General features: G+C 38.5%; 2 protein-coding genes across 3 annotated transcripts; both read left to right on the top strand.

Annotated features, from left to right (window-relative positions):
- Positions 1–879: 879 nt before the first annotated feature.
- Positions 880–3,537, top strand: LOC127787819 (ABC transporter G family member 20-like). Its single transcript, XM_052315840.1, has 2 exons — positions 880–1,295; positions 1,426–3,537. The coding sequence occupies exons 1-2, from the start codon at positions 1,026–1,028 to the stop codon at positions 3,373–3,375; spliced, it is 2,220 nt and encodes a 739-aa protein (XP_052171800.1). The 5' UTR covers positions 880–1,025; the 3' UTR covers positions 3,376–3,537.
- A 1,496-nt stretch (positions 3,538–5,033) lies between these two features.
- LOC127788706 (serine/arginine-rich splicing factor RS2Z32-like) lies at positions 5,034–15,705 on the top strand. 2 transcript variants are annotated; one of them, XM_052317294.1, is made up of 7 exons: positions 5,034–5,199; positions 12,182–12,295; positions 13,327–13,366; positions 13,520–13,615; positions 14,192–14,379; positions 14,489–14,590; positions 15,017–15,705. In XM_052317294.1, exons 2-7 carry the CDS (start codon positions 12,189–12,191, stop codon positions 15,417–15,419), a joined length of 936 nt encoding a protein of 311 aa, XP_052173254.1. In that variant the 5' UTR covers positions 5,034–5,199; positions 12,182–12,188; the 3' UTR covers positions 15,420–15,705. The 2 variants fall into 2 exon arrangements, with proteins under 2 accessions (XP_052173254.1, XP_052173255.1); XM_052317295.1 differs by having other exon boundaries at positions 5,160–5,199; positions 13,105–13,366.
- Positions 15,706–16,958: the final 1,253 nt, after the last annotated feature.

The raw sequence follows: 16,958 nt of genomic DNA, 5'->3' as shown, positions 1-16,958 counted from the left end.
GCTTTAATGAAACCAAATGGGTTTATTATACACCAGTATAGAACTTACTAGGTTTATCATTGGTGTTGACATGGGTTTATTTTTCATTTATTTTATTTTTTCAATTAGAGGAGAGAAGAGAGAAAATGAAGGGTAAATTTGTCATTTTACAATTTTATTTAACAATGTGAGTGGTTATTGCTATTTTTCAAATGTGAGGAGATTTCTTACAATTTCACCAAACCTTAGCCGTCTTCTTTACAATTCACCCCCATAATAATTATGTAAGGATAACTTATAAGGTTAATATTTGAACTTTACACTATTAAGAAAATAATTTTTATCATCATAAGCATTAAATTTTAGTTTATGTTAAAATTCAGTCTTTTTTTTTTTAATCAAATTCTGCTAATCATGAGAACTAAGGTGGTATACAGTAATATAAATTCTAAAATTAACTTAAATTCCATATATAATCAAATAATTTTGGATTTATATTAATTAATATTATATCAACTTTCGTTTACTAAATTTGACCCCCAAAAAAATTAAAGTTAAACCTATTAAAATAGGAAATCCAATTTACTAAGAAGTGCAAGTTTAAAAAGAAACAATATAATTTAGCCAATAAGGGAATGAAGGAAAGCCCAAAATGTTAAATTGTAATAAATCCCATGTGCAACCATAACATGGTGAAGCTTGCCACAAGAAGTAAACCCTAAATGGTAGACTTGGTAAAACCTAAAACCTTGCATATCCCTACGCATACCGCATCAGAAATACATACTTCCTGTGGATCACTTGGTTGGAACCAGTAGAAAGCAGACCCAACAATCCCCACCTACTGACCCCTCACCACTCTCATCTCCCTCCCTAATTAGTCAGAACCTCCTACTCTTTACTCTTCCTCTTCCTCTTCCTCTTCTCTGCACCCACCAAAACCCTTCAAAACTATTACCTACCTCTATCTATCTATCTATATATATGTATGTGTGTGTGTGTGTGTGTGTACGCATGGCCTTCCACGCTCATCAGCTAAACCAAAGATGTCCCTTTTAGGAGCCGATTACTTGTCTTCTGCCAGTAATACGCCCTTCTTGGGTCCAAGGCAAAGGATGGAGCTTCAAGACTTCAGCCGGAGACCCCAACACACCCTGTCCTTCACGCTTGGTGAGCTTTTGCAGCGTGTCGGAGACTCCCACAACGAGTTTTCCGCAGACGAGAGCTCCCCGCCGGCACACCGCGTACTCGACTTCTCCGAGCCCTCGTCGTTGCCGTTCGTTCTCTCGTTCAGTAATTTAACGTATTGTGTGAAGGTAAAGTACTTGTAATTAATAAGCTGGTTACAATGAGATAGATATAAAACTCAAAAAAAAAAAAATGAAAAGACACGAATGTAAATGCTCTTCTTCTCTGAGAGGTAATGATTGGAATGATCATCAACAGGTGCGCCAGAAAATGGAGTTGCCGGGGTGGTTTAGGAGGAGGGCCGAGCTCGAGTTGCCGGAAAATATGGTCAATGGGAACACGAAGGTTTTGCTGAACGACATCTCCGGCGAGGCCAGGGAAGGCGAGATCATGGCCGTTCTCGGCGCCAGTGGCTCCGGGAAATCCACCCTTATCGACGCGCTCGCCGACCGCATCGCCAAAGAAAGCCTGAAAGGCACCGTAACTCTGAACGGCGAAGTTTTGCAATCTAAGCTTCTGAAAGTGATCTCTGCCTATGTGATGCAGGACGATTTGTTGTTTCCCATGTTAACGGTGGAAGAAACTCTCATGTTCTCTGCGGAATTCCGGCTGCCTCGAACCTTATCGGCGTCGAAGAAGAAAGCGAGAGTCCAGGCTCTGATCGACCAGCTCGGGCTCAGGAGCGCCGCCAAGACAGTGATCGGCGACGAGGGCCACCGAGGCGTGTCTGGAGGGGAACGCAGACGGGTCTCAATCGGGACCGACATAATCCACGACCCGATCATCCTCTTCCTCGACGAACCGACTTCGGGGCTCGACTCCACCAGCGCCTTCATGGTCGTGAAGGTCTTGCAGCGAATTGCTCAGAGCGGAAGCATCGTGATCATGTCGATTCATCAACCCAGTTACCGGATTGTGAACCTTCTCGATCGGTTGATCTTCCTTTCCCGTGGGCAAACCGTTTTCAACGGGTCTCCGGGCAGCCTGCCCCAGTTCTTCGCAGAGTTCGGGCACCCGATCCCGGAGAACGAGAACCGAACTGAATTCGCTCTGGATTTGATCCGAGAGCTTGAAGGCTCTCCTAGCGGAACCAAGACCCTAGTAGATTTCAACAAATCATGGCGAATGAAAAGAACGATTCGGGGAAGCACCAAATACCGGCCGAAACAGTCGCTGAAAGACGCTATTAGCGCCAGCGTTTCTCGGGGAAAGCTAGTCTCCGGAGGCGGTGCCACCGGCGTTGCCACCGAATCTTCAATGCCGACTTTCGCAAATCCGTTCTGGATCGAGGTCCTGGTGATCGCCAAACGATCACTCACAAACTCCCGCCGCTCGCCCGAGCTCTTCGGGATCCGGCTCGGCGCCGTTCTCGTAACCGGAATCATCCTCGCTACCATGTTCTGGCGGCTCGACGACTCCCCAAAAGGCGTCCAAGAAAGACTCGGCTTCTTCGCCTTCGCCATGTCAACCACTTTCTACACCTGCGCCGAAGCGATTCCCGTCTTTCTAATGGAACGCTACATCTTCATGAGAGAAACGGCCTACAATGCCTATCGCAGGTCTTCCTACGTTCTCTCCCACTGTTTAACCTCAATCCCGTCGATTCTGATTCTGTCACTGACTTTCTCGGCGGCCACGTTCTGGGCGGTGGGGCTCGCCGGCGGGTTTTCCGGTTTCCTCTTCTTTCTTCTAATAATGGTGGCGGCGTTCTGGGCCGGAAGCTCCTTCGTGACCTTCCTCTCCGGCGTGGTTTCCCACGTGATGCTGGGATACACGGTTGTCGTCGCCATTTTAGCCTACTTTCTGCTCTTCAGCGGCTTCTTCATAACCAGAGACCGGATCCCGCCGTACTGGCTCTGGTTCCATTACTTGTCGCTGGTGAAGTACCCGTACGAGGGAGTGTTGCAGAACGAGTTTGACGATCCGAGTAAGTGCTTTGTGAGGGGTGTTCAGATCTTTGACAACTCGCCGTTGGGGGCGATGCCGAGCTCTGTGAAGGTGAAGCTGTTGAAGACAATAAGCAGTTCGCTGGGAGTGAACATCACGAGCTCGACTTGCTTGACGACTGGCATGGACATACTGAAGACGCAGGGGATCACTGATTTCAGCAAGTGGAGCTGCTTCTGGATCACGGTGGCTTTCGGGTTCTTCTTCAGGATCCTGTTCTACTTCTCTTTGTTGCTTGGGAGCAAGAACAAGAGAAGATGAGGAATTAAGCAGAAAGCATTAGAAATAACAGATATTGGCGGGAATGGCTCTGTTTTTTTAATTTTCTTATCAGAATTTTTGATTAAAAAGAAGTGTCACGTAAAGATGGTTTTAAAACACAACTCGTGATGAATTATTATTATTATTATTATTTGTTAGTTATTATTATTATTATTATTATAATAAAATGGTGGAGTTCCACGTCATCAGTCATCACATCATTTCTACACAATATGATAATTGGTTAAGAAAAATGCTACCCCGGATATTCTTATTGACATTTTTGTTTATACCTCATTAATCATTTATCAATAGAACTATATTATTTATATATTGAGGTCTACATCTTGGGCTACGGCCAAGTGTACAAATGATCAAAATGCCCTCATATAAATTGCAAATTTACTTCCCTTGCCCTTGGCTACCTCTTCTCTTTTTCCCACAATTGCCTACTGTAATCGTCGGTCGCCGCCTCGCTTCGCGTCGACCGTTGTGTTGCCTCACCTAGCATCGATTGTCACCTCACCTCGTGCCAACTAGCACGGAAAGGGAGGATTTGCGACAGTCTATACGAGGAAAGGTGAGGTGGTGGTTGACACGAGGAACCAAGACTCAACGGTTGGCGTAAGGCGAGGCGAAGATGGCGAGAGAAAGGTGACGACTGACTATTGCAGCAAACGACCGTGGGAAGATAAGGAAGGTAACCAAGGGCAGAGGAAGCAAATTTGTAATTTTTGTGAGGACATTTTGGTTATTTATGCGACTAGGTGTAACCCTCAGTGTATAAGGAGCATTGTTCTTATCAATATATCCCTCACAATTACCAATATATTCTTTATTATTAAAGCATTATAGATTGTAAATTAGAGTTTTAAGTGAGGGGTCATTGTACATTCAAGTTGACACTCATATTGACACTTCATTAATAAGAAGTGTATGCAAGTAACATTAGATGAGAGGTGTATTAATAATTGATTAATGAAGTATCAACTTGAATGGAGAAATGCTACTTTGCCTGAAAGCTAACCCATTGGTTTATAGAAGCATGCCAAAATGACAAAAATGCCCATCATATTCATGTCTTCTGCAATTGCTTCCCATTCTCTTCCATGGTTGCCGCCTCTCTCATCTCTCTTCCTTCCCATGGTTGTTGTAGCATTGCCTCCTCGTCACTTTCGCCTCGTGCTATCTCACCTCTTACTTGCTGACCATAGTTGCATCTGTCACGATGGATGCAATGGCAATCAACGAGCAAGAAGTGAGGTAGTGCGAGGTGAGAGGTGGCGACGACGATGGTGAGGAGGCAAGACGACAATGACCATTGGAAATGGGAGAGAGATGAGAAAGGCAGTAGCAATAGAAGATAAGGTGAAGCAATTGCAGGGGGCATTTTCATCATTTTAGAGCCTCTCGATCAGTCTCCTGGGCAAAGTAGCATTTCTTGCTTGAATGTGCAAGTAGTATTGAATGAGGGATGTACTATAATTGATTAATGAGGTGTTAAGATTGGTGTAATCTTAATGTGTAAATAGCATTACTCATAATTTTATATCTAAATAAAATATAAAATAAGATTTGATGACAATAGAATTAAAATTATTTAAAATTAAGCACAAGCTAACGAGATTGGAATTTGGGGCAATAGGCCCATGACCCTCCTGAACTCTCTACCAACCCTCCGATACAACTTGAGTTCATCCGGACCGTCGAAACTTGTACGTTAGTAACTATAAATAGAGTAGCGAACGCCTATTTCGCCCCTCCGCAGGAAGCTAAGCTAGGGTTCGACAAACCGCCTGGCGATAAGGCCATCACTGGTGTAAGGTACGGCTCCTTCTTACTTTGCGTTCAATTGCTTAGATTAGGGTTTTCTCAGGTTTATTTGCATCTTAATTTCGCCACTTTCGTGCTCAATTTCTCTTTCTGTATGCCCATGGTTGTGTGCCTGTATCTATCTTTCTAGAAATGTCAATTCGCTTCCCTCGTGTTGTTCTTAGACTCGTGATCCTGATCTTTTTTGGTTTTTTACTGCTCGTCGATTATTTTTCGTTCTTATCATGTTTTCCGGAGAGAAAAGTGAGTACGGTGCGGCGTCTTGTGATTCTCTTCTCGGTGACGAATCTTGGCCATTTCTACTTGAGGCTTCCATAATCCTTTTCGAAACCTAATTGATGCTCTTGTTAGATTGAGCAGGAAGCTGTTTTTTTTTTTTCCTTTTCTTTTTGCGATATTATAAAAAAAAGATTGTGAATTTTTAGCTATTTGGGGCATAATTTGTTTTTCGAAATAGAAATGTCTTGTTGTGCTTTTGCCTGGAAGCGTGTCATAGCTTGAGCTCAAATTTATATGACAATTCTCCTTGCTGCCTCCACAAAAAATCTTCTTCCCCTGAGTCAAGCGAAAGACCCAACCATTTTGACTTATCTGTCTTTACCTGTGGATTCCAGTTCTGACTCTAATGTTCTTTCCATTTTTGGGAGAAGATTTTGGATATGAAGTTATCTGGGAGAAGGGTGTGAGTGGGAGGTAGTATTTAGGTCGCTCTCTCATTTCACTTGCCATCCCAATAGCCTTATATATTATAAATGCCTTGACTTTGAGCACCCATTTTTTTTCCTATTTCCCTTTTGACTATGCAACTTTTGTTCATTGAGGGGCAATGAACAATTACTGAGCAACCAAAACATTTGTGGGGATTTAGAAAATGGAAGTAATTTTCTGGAAATAAAAAGAGATGTCAAAACTAATTAACTATATAATAAATTTATAATAGGAATTTAAATTATGATTAAACCTTGAGCATAAAGATCCGAATTAATCCTATTAGTGAATTAGATGTATGATTGACCAGAGTTCAGATATGATCTCATAGTTGTCAAAGGCGCAAGGTGCACTAATGCACAAAGAGTACTTGGAGTCTAGGCATGAATCGGTCAGATACTAAGGCGACTGCAACAGAATATTTCTTAGGTCACATCTGTGCACTAATGCATGAAGAATGCTTGTGGTCTAGGTGTGAATCGGTCAGATACTAAGGCGACTACACCAGAATATTTCTTAGGTCACATCTACGATCTCAACTTCGCCGTGGCTGATGGAACAAGATTGAAGCAGATGGAGTTGCAGCTGCTGCAGGTGACCGCTTCTGTGTTGGAATTGCCGAATTGAGTAGGAACGATGGAAGAGATGATGGAGAAGAAGCTTGATAACGTTATCAATCAGATGCATGCAGAAGTGATAGATGCGCACAGAAATTGGCAGCCAAATTCGTGCGGAAGTAGGAGGTATTCGAGAAGAAGTCGTCAATCAGATTCATGAACAGATGCAGAGATTTATGATGATGTTGGCAAAATTTGGTAAGGATTTCCCCTGGTTTTCCTCCTAGGGAGAGACCGAATTCAATCCTACTGGGAAAGGGGATGATCCACCGAGCTGCTGGATTCTCTAAATTTGAGGTAGAACTGGAAGTGGTTGGGGAGAACATAGTGGAGATGGCTGAGGGACCATCCATCTGTGCGGGTATTGTGCTGGAGTTCTTCCTTAGATTTCGGACTTATCGGAAACTAAGGAACAATCAAATTTGGAACAAAACATCGATTCATTAGATATGCCGGTTATGAAGTAGGTCGGAGCTGAGAGTAGTGATGCTTGTGATATCGATTCTAGGTTAAATCAAGTCTTCTACGCCCCACATGCAGTCAAAGAAGTTTTGATCAAGTAATTCAGATCGGAACAGTCTTATATTGGCTCTAAGGAAACTGCTCATAAGGCTGATGAGATCCTAAGGCTAGGACTTTTGGACCTTTGGGCTTCGAAGTTTAAATCTGGATATGGAGATCATGTTTCAGTCATTGAGGAAAGGCGTAATGACTGTGGTAAGAACAAGGGAATCACTGGCACTTACATATCAACTGGAGAAGAGTACTTGATCATAGATATTTTGGAAGGCTACATTCTATATGTACAGGAAAAGCAAAAGAAAAGGAACATAAAAGAGAAGAGAAATAAGCATAGAAGGAGAAAGACAGAAAGAAAGAAGAATAAAACAGATGAGAAAGTTGGGGTTGGATGAAGAGCAACGGCCAATTGCTATAAGTTCTTGGGGACAGGAACTCTTTCAAAGAGGGGGGAATTGTCACGATCCCAAGGATGCCCAGGGATAGATTAGTAATAGGTATTGAAAGATCATCCCCGGGGGGGGGGGGTGAATTGGATGTTTTGAATATTTTGTGTGATATTAAAAATATTATGTATTAAAGCTGATTTGGAAGATACTTTTCAAAACAAAAAAATGTTGCAGCACTTCAATATAAATTTATATGTATTAAAACATTTTTCATACAGGTTAATTCAAACATACTTCAGATATAGAATAAATATATATGAGTGGAAAACAACCCATCTGAGGATAAGAATGAGAAAACTGTTATGCTGGTAGCAAAAAGATTTTGTTTGATTTTCTACATTTAACCTTCAATTCTCATAGAAAACATACGCATTTGAAAAGTTTACATGCAAGTAGAAATATTAGAAATTTTTTATGCTTGCAATGGAAACTGAAACTGGAAAGATTTAGAGACATTTATATATGCAATGAAAAGTGGAGCAATCTTGCATGATGATAATGAAGTTACATTAAATGAAAAATCGTTTTATGGCAGGAGAAAAACAATACTATTAAAGACATATAAATGAAATCACATGAACACAAACATTTTTGAGTGGTTCGACCAACAAGTTTAGTCTATTACCTTAACTCCTCACTAAGGATTTTAAAAACATTCACTAAGGGATTTTAGCTTTTAGGGATCAACTATAACCCATATATAGTTTTTACATGCTCAACTAAAACCTCCACTTTTAACGGGCTAAATAGGGATTCTAGCTTTTACAGGAGCAGTTGTAACCTTTACATGTGGCTTTTTCATACTAGGCTTAGCTACAACCAAGACAACCTTTTAAAGGATTAGGTGTAATTTTTTACAAGTTTCACAAAATTTGTGAAGGATTTCTCAAGAGAAAAAATATAAGATAATATAATGATTTCAAACGTTCTCTTGAACAAAAGAGAGTTATAAGAATATGAATGAATAAAGCACTTAACTCTCTTATATCTAATATCTGGTTTAAGAATATCTGCATGAAAACTTTACCAGATAATGGCTTGAAGTGAAAGAAGGATGAACATGAAGGACTTATCACTCAAGCGATGCATATTGGCCAGAAAGAGTTTGGCTTTTGCTGTGTCTAAATTTGGATTGGCTTTACATTGTTCGGACATCAGCCACTTGACAACTTTATTTGCCAACAATGATCTTTTGCAGCACTTGGCCTTTTATAAAAGCTTGAGACTTGGGATTTGCCTTGATACCTGCACATACTTACAACTTCTTTTGATTTGATTGATAATAGTCAAATTTGTTAAGAAAGATATGCATAGTCAAATTTGTTAAGAAAGATATGCATATTATAAAGATAAAACATTTTGCATACTATGCATAAACATAATTATCATTTTCTTATAAGAGAACGTAGCTAGACTTCATAAAATAAAGAGATAAAGCTCTAACGGTCAAAACTGTTCTCTTTTCCTTTTCTGAGTAACAACTATATTTTTCAAAATCTGATAAAGGATACTCGACTAACTTATGAGGTTACTCGATTAATATAGCGCTTACTCGATTAGACTTTTTAAGTAATCGATTATATATAGGGCTTACTCGAGTGTGACCAAGTCATTACTCGACTAACTCAAAAGCCACAGAGACATTGCATTACTCACTCGATTACTAGGCTAAGAATACTTGACTAACATAAAAATTACTCAAGTACCAACATTGGCTACTCGATTGCTTTTAGAATTAGATACTTAGCTAGAAACCAATCTTCCTTCACTCGACTAACACATATATTAACTCAATTCACCAAAGACATTAGTCGATTAAAAATAAGCTTTACTCGATTGAAAATATGCTTAGAACTTTTGATATAAAAGATACTAGATTTTCAGAAGGATTTACTCAAGTACAAGATACAAATACTCGATTAAAAAGAACTCCTTACTTGATTAAATTTGAGATAACAGAGGGATGCACTAAGCCCTCGAGTATATGGATTTTAATAGTTGATTGAAAGATGATTTTGCTAAAACATGTAATCGATTAATTTGAAAGATACACTAAGCTTTACTCGATTGGATTTAAAGCATCGTTGTTTGAAACTATTTTCAAAAGCTTTACTCGATTGATTTTGAAACCAAGCTTTACAAAACACTCAACTAATATGAGCATATACGCAATTATAAAAGTATCATACTCATTTAAGTAACGTAACTTTACAAAAATATACTTGAGTAGGAACTTATAATAGTCGATTGAATCATTTCAATACTTGATTATTTTGAAAACATATTGAGCAAATACTCGATTAGATCAAAAGCTATACTTAGTCGATTTTTCATGAAGATTTTCAACATACTCGACTAATGCAAAACCATACTCGGCTATTTTTAAAGAGATATATATAAGCATGAAGTTCTCCAATTTAAAAGAATTTATAAAATGTTTTGAAAATCATTAATAAATCAAATGTACTTAAAATATATTTTTCAAAAATTATTTTCTCCATAAATCAAAATATAAATTTCTCAATAGGTATTATATGTATTTATCTTTTGGTGTACTCTTATGCTGTAGCTATTAGTACCTTCATTTGTTAAGCCTATTAATAGGCTTACCTTCATTTGTTAAGCCCATAAATAGGCTTGTGTAGTTAGAGAATGGATGTTGTTGAATTTCAGACTTTTCCTCTCATCAATTCTCTCTCAATTTCCTCTCTGATTTCTCTGTTCTTCCCTCTCAATTCTTTGTTGTCTCTCTTGATCACCTTTGTTACCTCTTAAATCTGTTTCTTATCTCTCTCTTTTGCTCTAATTGTCCCTGTCTTGCTGTTCTATCTTCCTCGATTCTCCCAATTCCATTCTAAACCCTAGGTACATGACACAATGTTTTGACCGGGGTCGAACTATAGTCGAAATGGGATGTATTTTTATGAAATAGATAAATATTAATGAAAGCTATGATATAGAATTTTTAAAAATAATATTTATCACATAATACTTAATAGATTTAAAGTGTATTAAGTAACATTGTCATACAATTTGAAAAAATTAAGCACCAATATTAACACAAATTTATGATGAAAATAAGATAAAACTCAAGATCAAGTATTCAAATTATAAATCAGAAATGAAAAAGCTTAGCCAAATATTAACAAAATTTGGTATTCAGATTATGGACACCAATTCATTTAAAATGCCTCAACTTAATATTTATTTTCTAACATTTACAAATAGAATAAAAAGCAAAAAAAAAAAAAAAAAAAACTTGGCCATTCACTGGTTTGCTTGTGATTTTTGCAAAAAACTGGTCAATTTTTTGCCGACTGTTTTTTTTTTCTATTAACAGACTGGTTTTCTGACTGGTTCTCAGTTCAGCTTCTTCAACTGATCAGTTTGGTCCAATTCTTAGACACTGAGTGCTAGAAATCTAGCCAATTAATTCAAACTTAAATGTTATAAAACAAAATAAATAAGTTGTTTATAAGTTGCAACAAAAAGTAAGTAACACAAGAAGTAAATAACTCAACAGGAAAATCTAAAAACAACATAAAAATCAAACTTCTGAAATGGAAAACACCATAAAAAAAAGAAATCGCACTGAAAATAATATAATTTAGTTTAAAAAATAAGTAGTTTCACCTTACAAGGGATATAACATTGAAAATAATATAAACTGGTTGAAAATATACAGGAACAGGAAGAAATCCTAAGCAAAACAAAAACAAAAAGGAGTACCGGCACTGCTGCATAGTACCAAACAGAAAAGTTAAAGTAAAACCACACAAAACAACCGGAATTACAAAATAGGTTGTCAGAGGATGTTCGCCTACCTCTGTGACCCTAAGAAAGAAAGCATGTGGCCTGCACAGTCTCACACACCCATTATGCCACCTGAAAGTTGGTGCATGAGACTTGTGTGTGTACGACTGCTGGTGTGTGAGAGCTCTGGTGGCCATCCTGTGACCTTTGGTAGCCTTGCCCCTTGCTGATCTACTCATATATGCACTCATGTCATCAAGAAACTAATTTTAGAATGACAAATTGGGCAAAAAGAGTTTGGAAGCCCAGGAAAAGGAAAAAAAAAAAAAAACTAAACGACTTTTGATGATTTCAGCACATGAGGCATGCCTTGCTCCTGGCAAGTGCCTAGGCAGCACTTTTTGAAGGATGCTGCACACCTCAGGCATGCCTTTGATAACTATGTACATTCTGCAAAGGCAGTTATTGCAATATGCAAGCACAATGATCTTTTAAGTTCGGTTTTCTACATGAGGCACAAAGATACTGATTAATTACTTGCAAGGGCTAACAAGCAAAGTATTGCAGCTACATTCTGGGTATTGGTTAATAAACTTTATTTTCTTGTATAAGTTGCAATAGTGTAAGACTGATTTGTTGATTAGAAGATTTTTGAAACCTATAAGATTCACAAGTTACTTTGAAGAGTTTGACTTGAGTTGTCTTATAGTTTGGGGTGGCATGTGTTGATCTATTAGTTTTTGGATTATGACAGTTCTCATGAACAGTTACAACATATTGCCCCATATTCTTTCCTTTGTTATTGTAATTTTTAGGTTGCCGACTTTTTTCTTAGCAAAGTCGTTACTGGTTGTCTGGTGAAACTAATTTTTCGTCAGTGTGTTAATCATTGGTTTTATTGGACTTACTAATATTATGTTATTGCAGTTTGAAAATGCCTCGTTATGATGACCGATACAGTAATACTCGTCTTTATGTTGGTCGCTTGTCTTCAAGGACGCGGTCACGCGACCTGGAGAGCCTCTTCAGCAGATATGGGAGGTAAGCAAATCAATTTAGCCTCTATTGCTTTTCCACGTCACTTGTTTACTTATTCTATTAAAACTTATAATTTTTTACAAAAATTGTGTCTTTTCCCATCTGAAACAGTCAATAAAAAAGAAAAAAACTTTTGTGATACTTACTTATTCCTCTTTTTTCCCACCCAAAAGATGTCTAGAAGAAAACACTTAGCTTATTAATTGTTACTTCATATAGAGGTAAGATTTGGTCTTTACTTAAAATATCAGGGGAATTTGAGTTTGGAAAGAATTTATTCCTGTTTTGCCACCTTTATTTTCAATCCAAAATATTTCTTGTAAAATAATGTGAAAATGTCCTTAAATTTAGAAGTAATCTGAAGTAAGATGAGAAAAGACATGTGCCTCATACAGTCCCTTTACAGACAAACTTTTGGCTAAAATAGTGTAAAGGGAAACATCTTTTTTGTAAATATGAATACACACAAGCAAATGTGACCAATTCTTCTGTTGGTAGGATGAACATAATTTGAAATCCTTAAGTAAAGGATCACTAGGTGGAATATGATATTGTAAGCCTTGCCATTATGTAGCTAATGGTGTGTATATATATTTCCCTTTTCAATCTAAAACTGCGGCACAGTCTCTGGATTTAGTTTTCTACAAATATAGTGTGAGGTTTCCCTCCTAATATGGAGGAGACATTAGTCATTCCCCAAGCCAGACCAGTTGTTGTGCTTGGATTTATGTTAAACCATTCATCATGTTATCTCTGAGGGAGAACTGCACCCCCAGGTGTCTGCTATTTTAACTTGAATGATCTTGTTGAAGGTTTCTGGGCTTTTGCCTAACCTGGAGGTCAATGGTGTGGTGGTGGCCTTGGTGGAATTTGTTGCCGAGTGCCTAGGAGACTTTGGCGATTCTTTCTGTATTGTTATTGCGTGTTTTTATGGAATTGGCAACACACTCAAACTGGTGTTTAGTTCGTCTTGAGGGGCGAAGTATCACACACAGTACTTAAGTAATGATGGCTTTACTCAACCATTTCCGCAGAGTACGAGATGTGGATATGAAGTACGACTATGCCTTCGTTGTATGTAACTACTCTCAGCTTGTTCAAGTTTCATGGTTATGAATATGCTTAGCTATTTACTATGACATTTGTTTATAGAGGTGGATGTTAGAACGGATTATGGATTCTGGGTATTTCTTCCTTTTGTTTTTGCCTCTTAACTTCTGGTCACAGGAATTTAGTGACCCCCGAGATGCTGATGATGCAAGATATGGCTTAAATGGAAGAGAAGTTGGTGGGAGTAGAATCATTGTTGAATTTGCAAAGGGAGTAAGTACTTAGACTATATTTTTCCTTTTTGCTATTGAAGTAGCTTGTTTGCTCATATCTACAGGAGGAAACTTGTGTCATTGCAGAGGTTCATTGTGAATTCTTGAATAAGCTGATGTGTACAAGGAGCTACAAGTGCAAGTTGTTATCTTTGTTTTCCGTGCCTGCAATCACTGCATTGCTAATTATATTGTTTCAATCCATGGAATCTTGATGAGCATGCATGATCATTGAGACATATAAGTTGGTTTATTTGAGAAATATTTCTGCAATGCTGATGGATTATTATTATTCACATTGAACTAAAATTGTGTGGTTTTTGTTGCCTTTTGGCAGCAGTAGATGTATTCTTTGTCTTGGACTGTTGCGTTTTGAGACTGACATGAATGGTTGAACGGTGCCCCCATTTTAGTTTGAATGATTTTACCAATTGAAGAACTATCATGGTTTTATGAGAATTCTGTTATGGTCTTTGACAGAGATGCATTTTTCTGAGTTACGTTTATGTTGGTGTTTCACCTTTGAAAATTCATGCATGGCCTTAAATTTTGTCTTCCAATGATTCTCTGCTTGCAGACACCTCGTGGTTCAAGAGAATATCTAGGTAGAGGTCCTCCTCCTGGATCAGGAAGGTGCTTCAATTGTGGCATTGATGGGCATTGGGCTCGTGATTGCAAAGCTGGTGATTGGAAGAATAAGTGTTATCGATGTGGCGAAAGAGGTCATATAGAGAGAAATTGCCAGAATAGTCCCAAGAAACTCAGGTTTTTGATTTCCAAGTTTTATTTCTAGTTTTATGCTTTGCTTTGGCATGATGGGTTAGTACCTTGTCTACCTCATTCTGTTTATTGAAGTTGTTTTGTTGTAATCCAGGCGTGGGCGGAGTTACTCGCGTTCACCAGTGAGATCAAGATCTCCTCGCCGTGGCCGAAGCCGTAGCCGAAGTTATAGTCCAAGCCGTAGCCGTAGTTACAGGTTTGTTTTACCGCTTTTGCATCATAATTATAGTTATTATAGCTATAGTTCCGTAGTGGGAATGAGCTCTGCTATACTTACGCTTTGTGCTTAAACAAGGCTGCTAGATAATTGATAATGTTCTTCCTAAAACAGAAGGAGACCATTGGTGTTTTAGTGAGTTCAGTAGCAGTACAAATCTATAGATACGAATTGCTGTGCCCTAGAACCCTTAACCTATTGGGTTAATTGGCCTAAGTGGGAGTTAAAATTCATGAGGAAAAGGGAAATTTTGATTGGAATGCTGTTCAGGCATTTGATTCCTTCACACATCACATACATGCTCAGTTCCTTCTGTTTTTGTGTATGGCCTCATTGGCCTTTGAGTTTTTTAGTCATCTCGCAAGCTCAATTATTTAACTCTTTTTAACTATCTTATGTTGTCAGCCGATCAAGGTCTCCTCCGAGAAGGGACAGGGTTGTTGAGCGGGAAGAGAAGCGATCAAGGAGCTACAGTGAGAGCCCTGAGCCAAATAGGGGGAGTCCTCTCCCCTCGAAAGCAAGGAAGCGCAGCCCAACACCTGATGAAGAAGAGGACATCAGAGGGAGGGATAGCCCCTCCCCTGAGAGAGAGAGGGTGGCAACTGAGCAGAACAGGTCCGAGTACAGTGAGAGTCCGCGAGCAACTAGTAGAAGCCCCAAGAGGGATAGTAGCCCTAGTCCTGGGAGATATAGGAGCCCTTCTGATGCTAATGGTCACAGCCGCAGCCCTAGTCCTCCGGATGATAGAGTCCCACTCGAGGAGGATGACAACCACCAACGTCCCCCTAGGGGGAGTGAGTCGCCTTAAGAGGAAGAAGTGTGTGTGTGTTGGGGGTGGTTACTAATTTGGATGGTTTTGCATGATGATGGTGATGGATTTGGTTGAGTTTGAAGAAGGGAAACTATTAGACTTCGGTAAGAGAGTAGAGTAGCGATTTTAAATTGAGTTTACTTACCCATATACTAATATGTTAGATGTGGAATGATTTTTATTCAATTTATATGTTTGCCTTATTATTAAAATGTTAAGGGGGTTATTAATAATGTTGGCAAAAACAATTAAAATAGTTAAGGCCTTTTCCACTTGGGAAGAATCGATATCTTCGGAGTTTGGTATGGTGGTTGTTTGTTGACTAGAAATGGTGGTGGTGCTGGATTTGCCGCTAAAAATTGATAAATAATGACAAAGGTGTTGAAATTTTAGAATTTTGTATTTACAGTTTTATCAAGAATTTCAAAATCTGAACCCTTCAAGTCATCATCTTCTTGCTCCGTCCGCCGGCTGCTGCTGCGAGGGGAAAGAAATGGCTGGCATGCATGCATGTATAATGAATGTATCACCAACTGAAGGCATAGTTTTCTTTGATTCTACTTTGTACGGTCCACCAGCTAAGTGAATCCGGTTGTTTGGTTAATAAAACACTTAGTTGTCTTTCTCTTTATTGTTTATAGTCCTTTTTGAGTTTTTAATTTTTTAAAATATAAGAAACGTATTTATTTTGTTATTTTTAAAAATAAAAAAATTATAAAAAAAACTTAAAATAATATTTTATTATTCTATGTATTTTTCAGTCAAAATACGATTAAAACACTAAAACACAAAAAACACCTCTCCCTACTCTCAAATCTTGACAGATCTATCTCTCTCTCTTCTTTTTTCTCTTTTTTTCCATTCCTTCTCAAGTTGCCGACAATCGCGCTTGCCACCACCACCGATGATTTCTCTTTTCACTTTCATCCTCCATTGAAGTCAATGATGATGTCTTGATGATGCCGATGGTCAAGCAACATCCATTGCCACGACGAAGGCAAGAAACGACTGCCATTGTAGAGCAATAAAGACTGACGGTTGAACATGTATAAGGCCATGGTCGGTCGAACTTGGTGGAGGTGCTCGAGAGGTCAAGGTTGGAGGAGAAAATTGACAATCGATAATGGTAGAAGGCAACATTCATGGTCATGGAACCTTCGATTGTCGACGACGTATCATTGACCATGGCAATGACCCTGATCCTTTTACCAATGAGTGAAAGAGGTCATTGATCACTAGAAATCATCGGCCATGATGGTCAGTGGCGATTGATAATGGATTTTTTAGTTTTGGTCGAAAATTAAAAATTAGATATATGAAATATTAGTTGTTAAATTTGGTATATTTTTGTGTATGTTAACCTCATTGCCTTGGAGTTTCTAATGGTAGGTTTTGATCGGGTCAATCTTCGATCAGCTGTGATCGGCAGCGATGGAGAAGATGCATGTGTTGAAAAGAATAGAAAAAGAAAAATAAAAAAAAAGAAAAAATTATTCTTAAATTTTGAAAAGAAAATTATATATTTATTTAAAATTT

The sequence above is a fragment of the Diospyros lotus genome, chromosome 13, assembly GCF_014633365.1.
Source record: "Diospyros lotus cultivar Yz01 chromosome 13, ASM1463336v1, whole genome shotgun sequence".
Lineage (NCBI taxonomy): Eukaryota > Viridiplantae > Streptophyta > Magnoliopsida > Ericales > Ebenaceae > Diospyros > Diospyros lotus.
The sequence above is the reverse complement of the archived record's forward strand: the minus strand, read 5'-3'. Positions and strand labels throughout refer to the sequence as shown.

What these genes read in the sequence shown, in the direction of transcription:
- LOC127787819 (XM_052315840.1), top strand. Translation starts at nt 1,026, where the DNA reads ATGTCCCTTTTAGGAGCCGATTACTTGTCTTCTGCCAGTAATACGCCC. An exon ending in ATTTAACGTATTGTGTGAAG is followed by an intron (nt 1,296 to 1,425) that starts GTAAAGTACTTG and finishes GATCATCAACAG; the next exon opens with GTGCGCCAGAAAATGGAGTT.
- LOC127788706 (XM_052317294.1), top strand. Translation starts at nt 12,189, where the DNA reads ATGCCTCGTTATGATGACCGATACAGTAATACTCGTCTTTATGTTGGT. An exon ending in TTGTTGAATTTGCAAAGGGA is followed by an intron (nt 13,616 to 14,191) that starts GTAAGTACTTAG and finishes CTCTGCTTGCAG; the next exon opens with ACACCTCGTGGTTCAAGAGA. An exon ending in AGCCGTAGCCGTAGTTACAG is followed by an intron (nt 14,591 to 15,016) that starts GTTTGTTTTACC and finishes TTATGTTGTCAG; the next exon opens with CCGATCAAGGTCTCCTCCGA.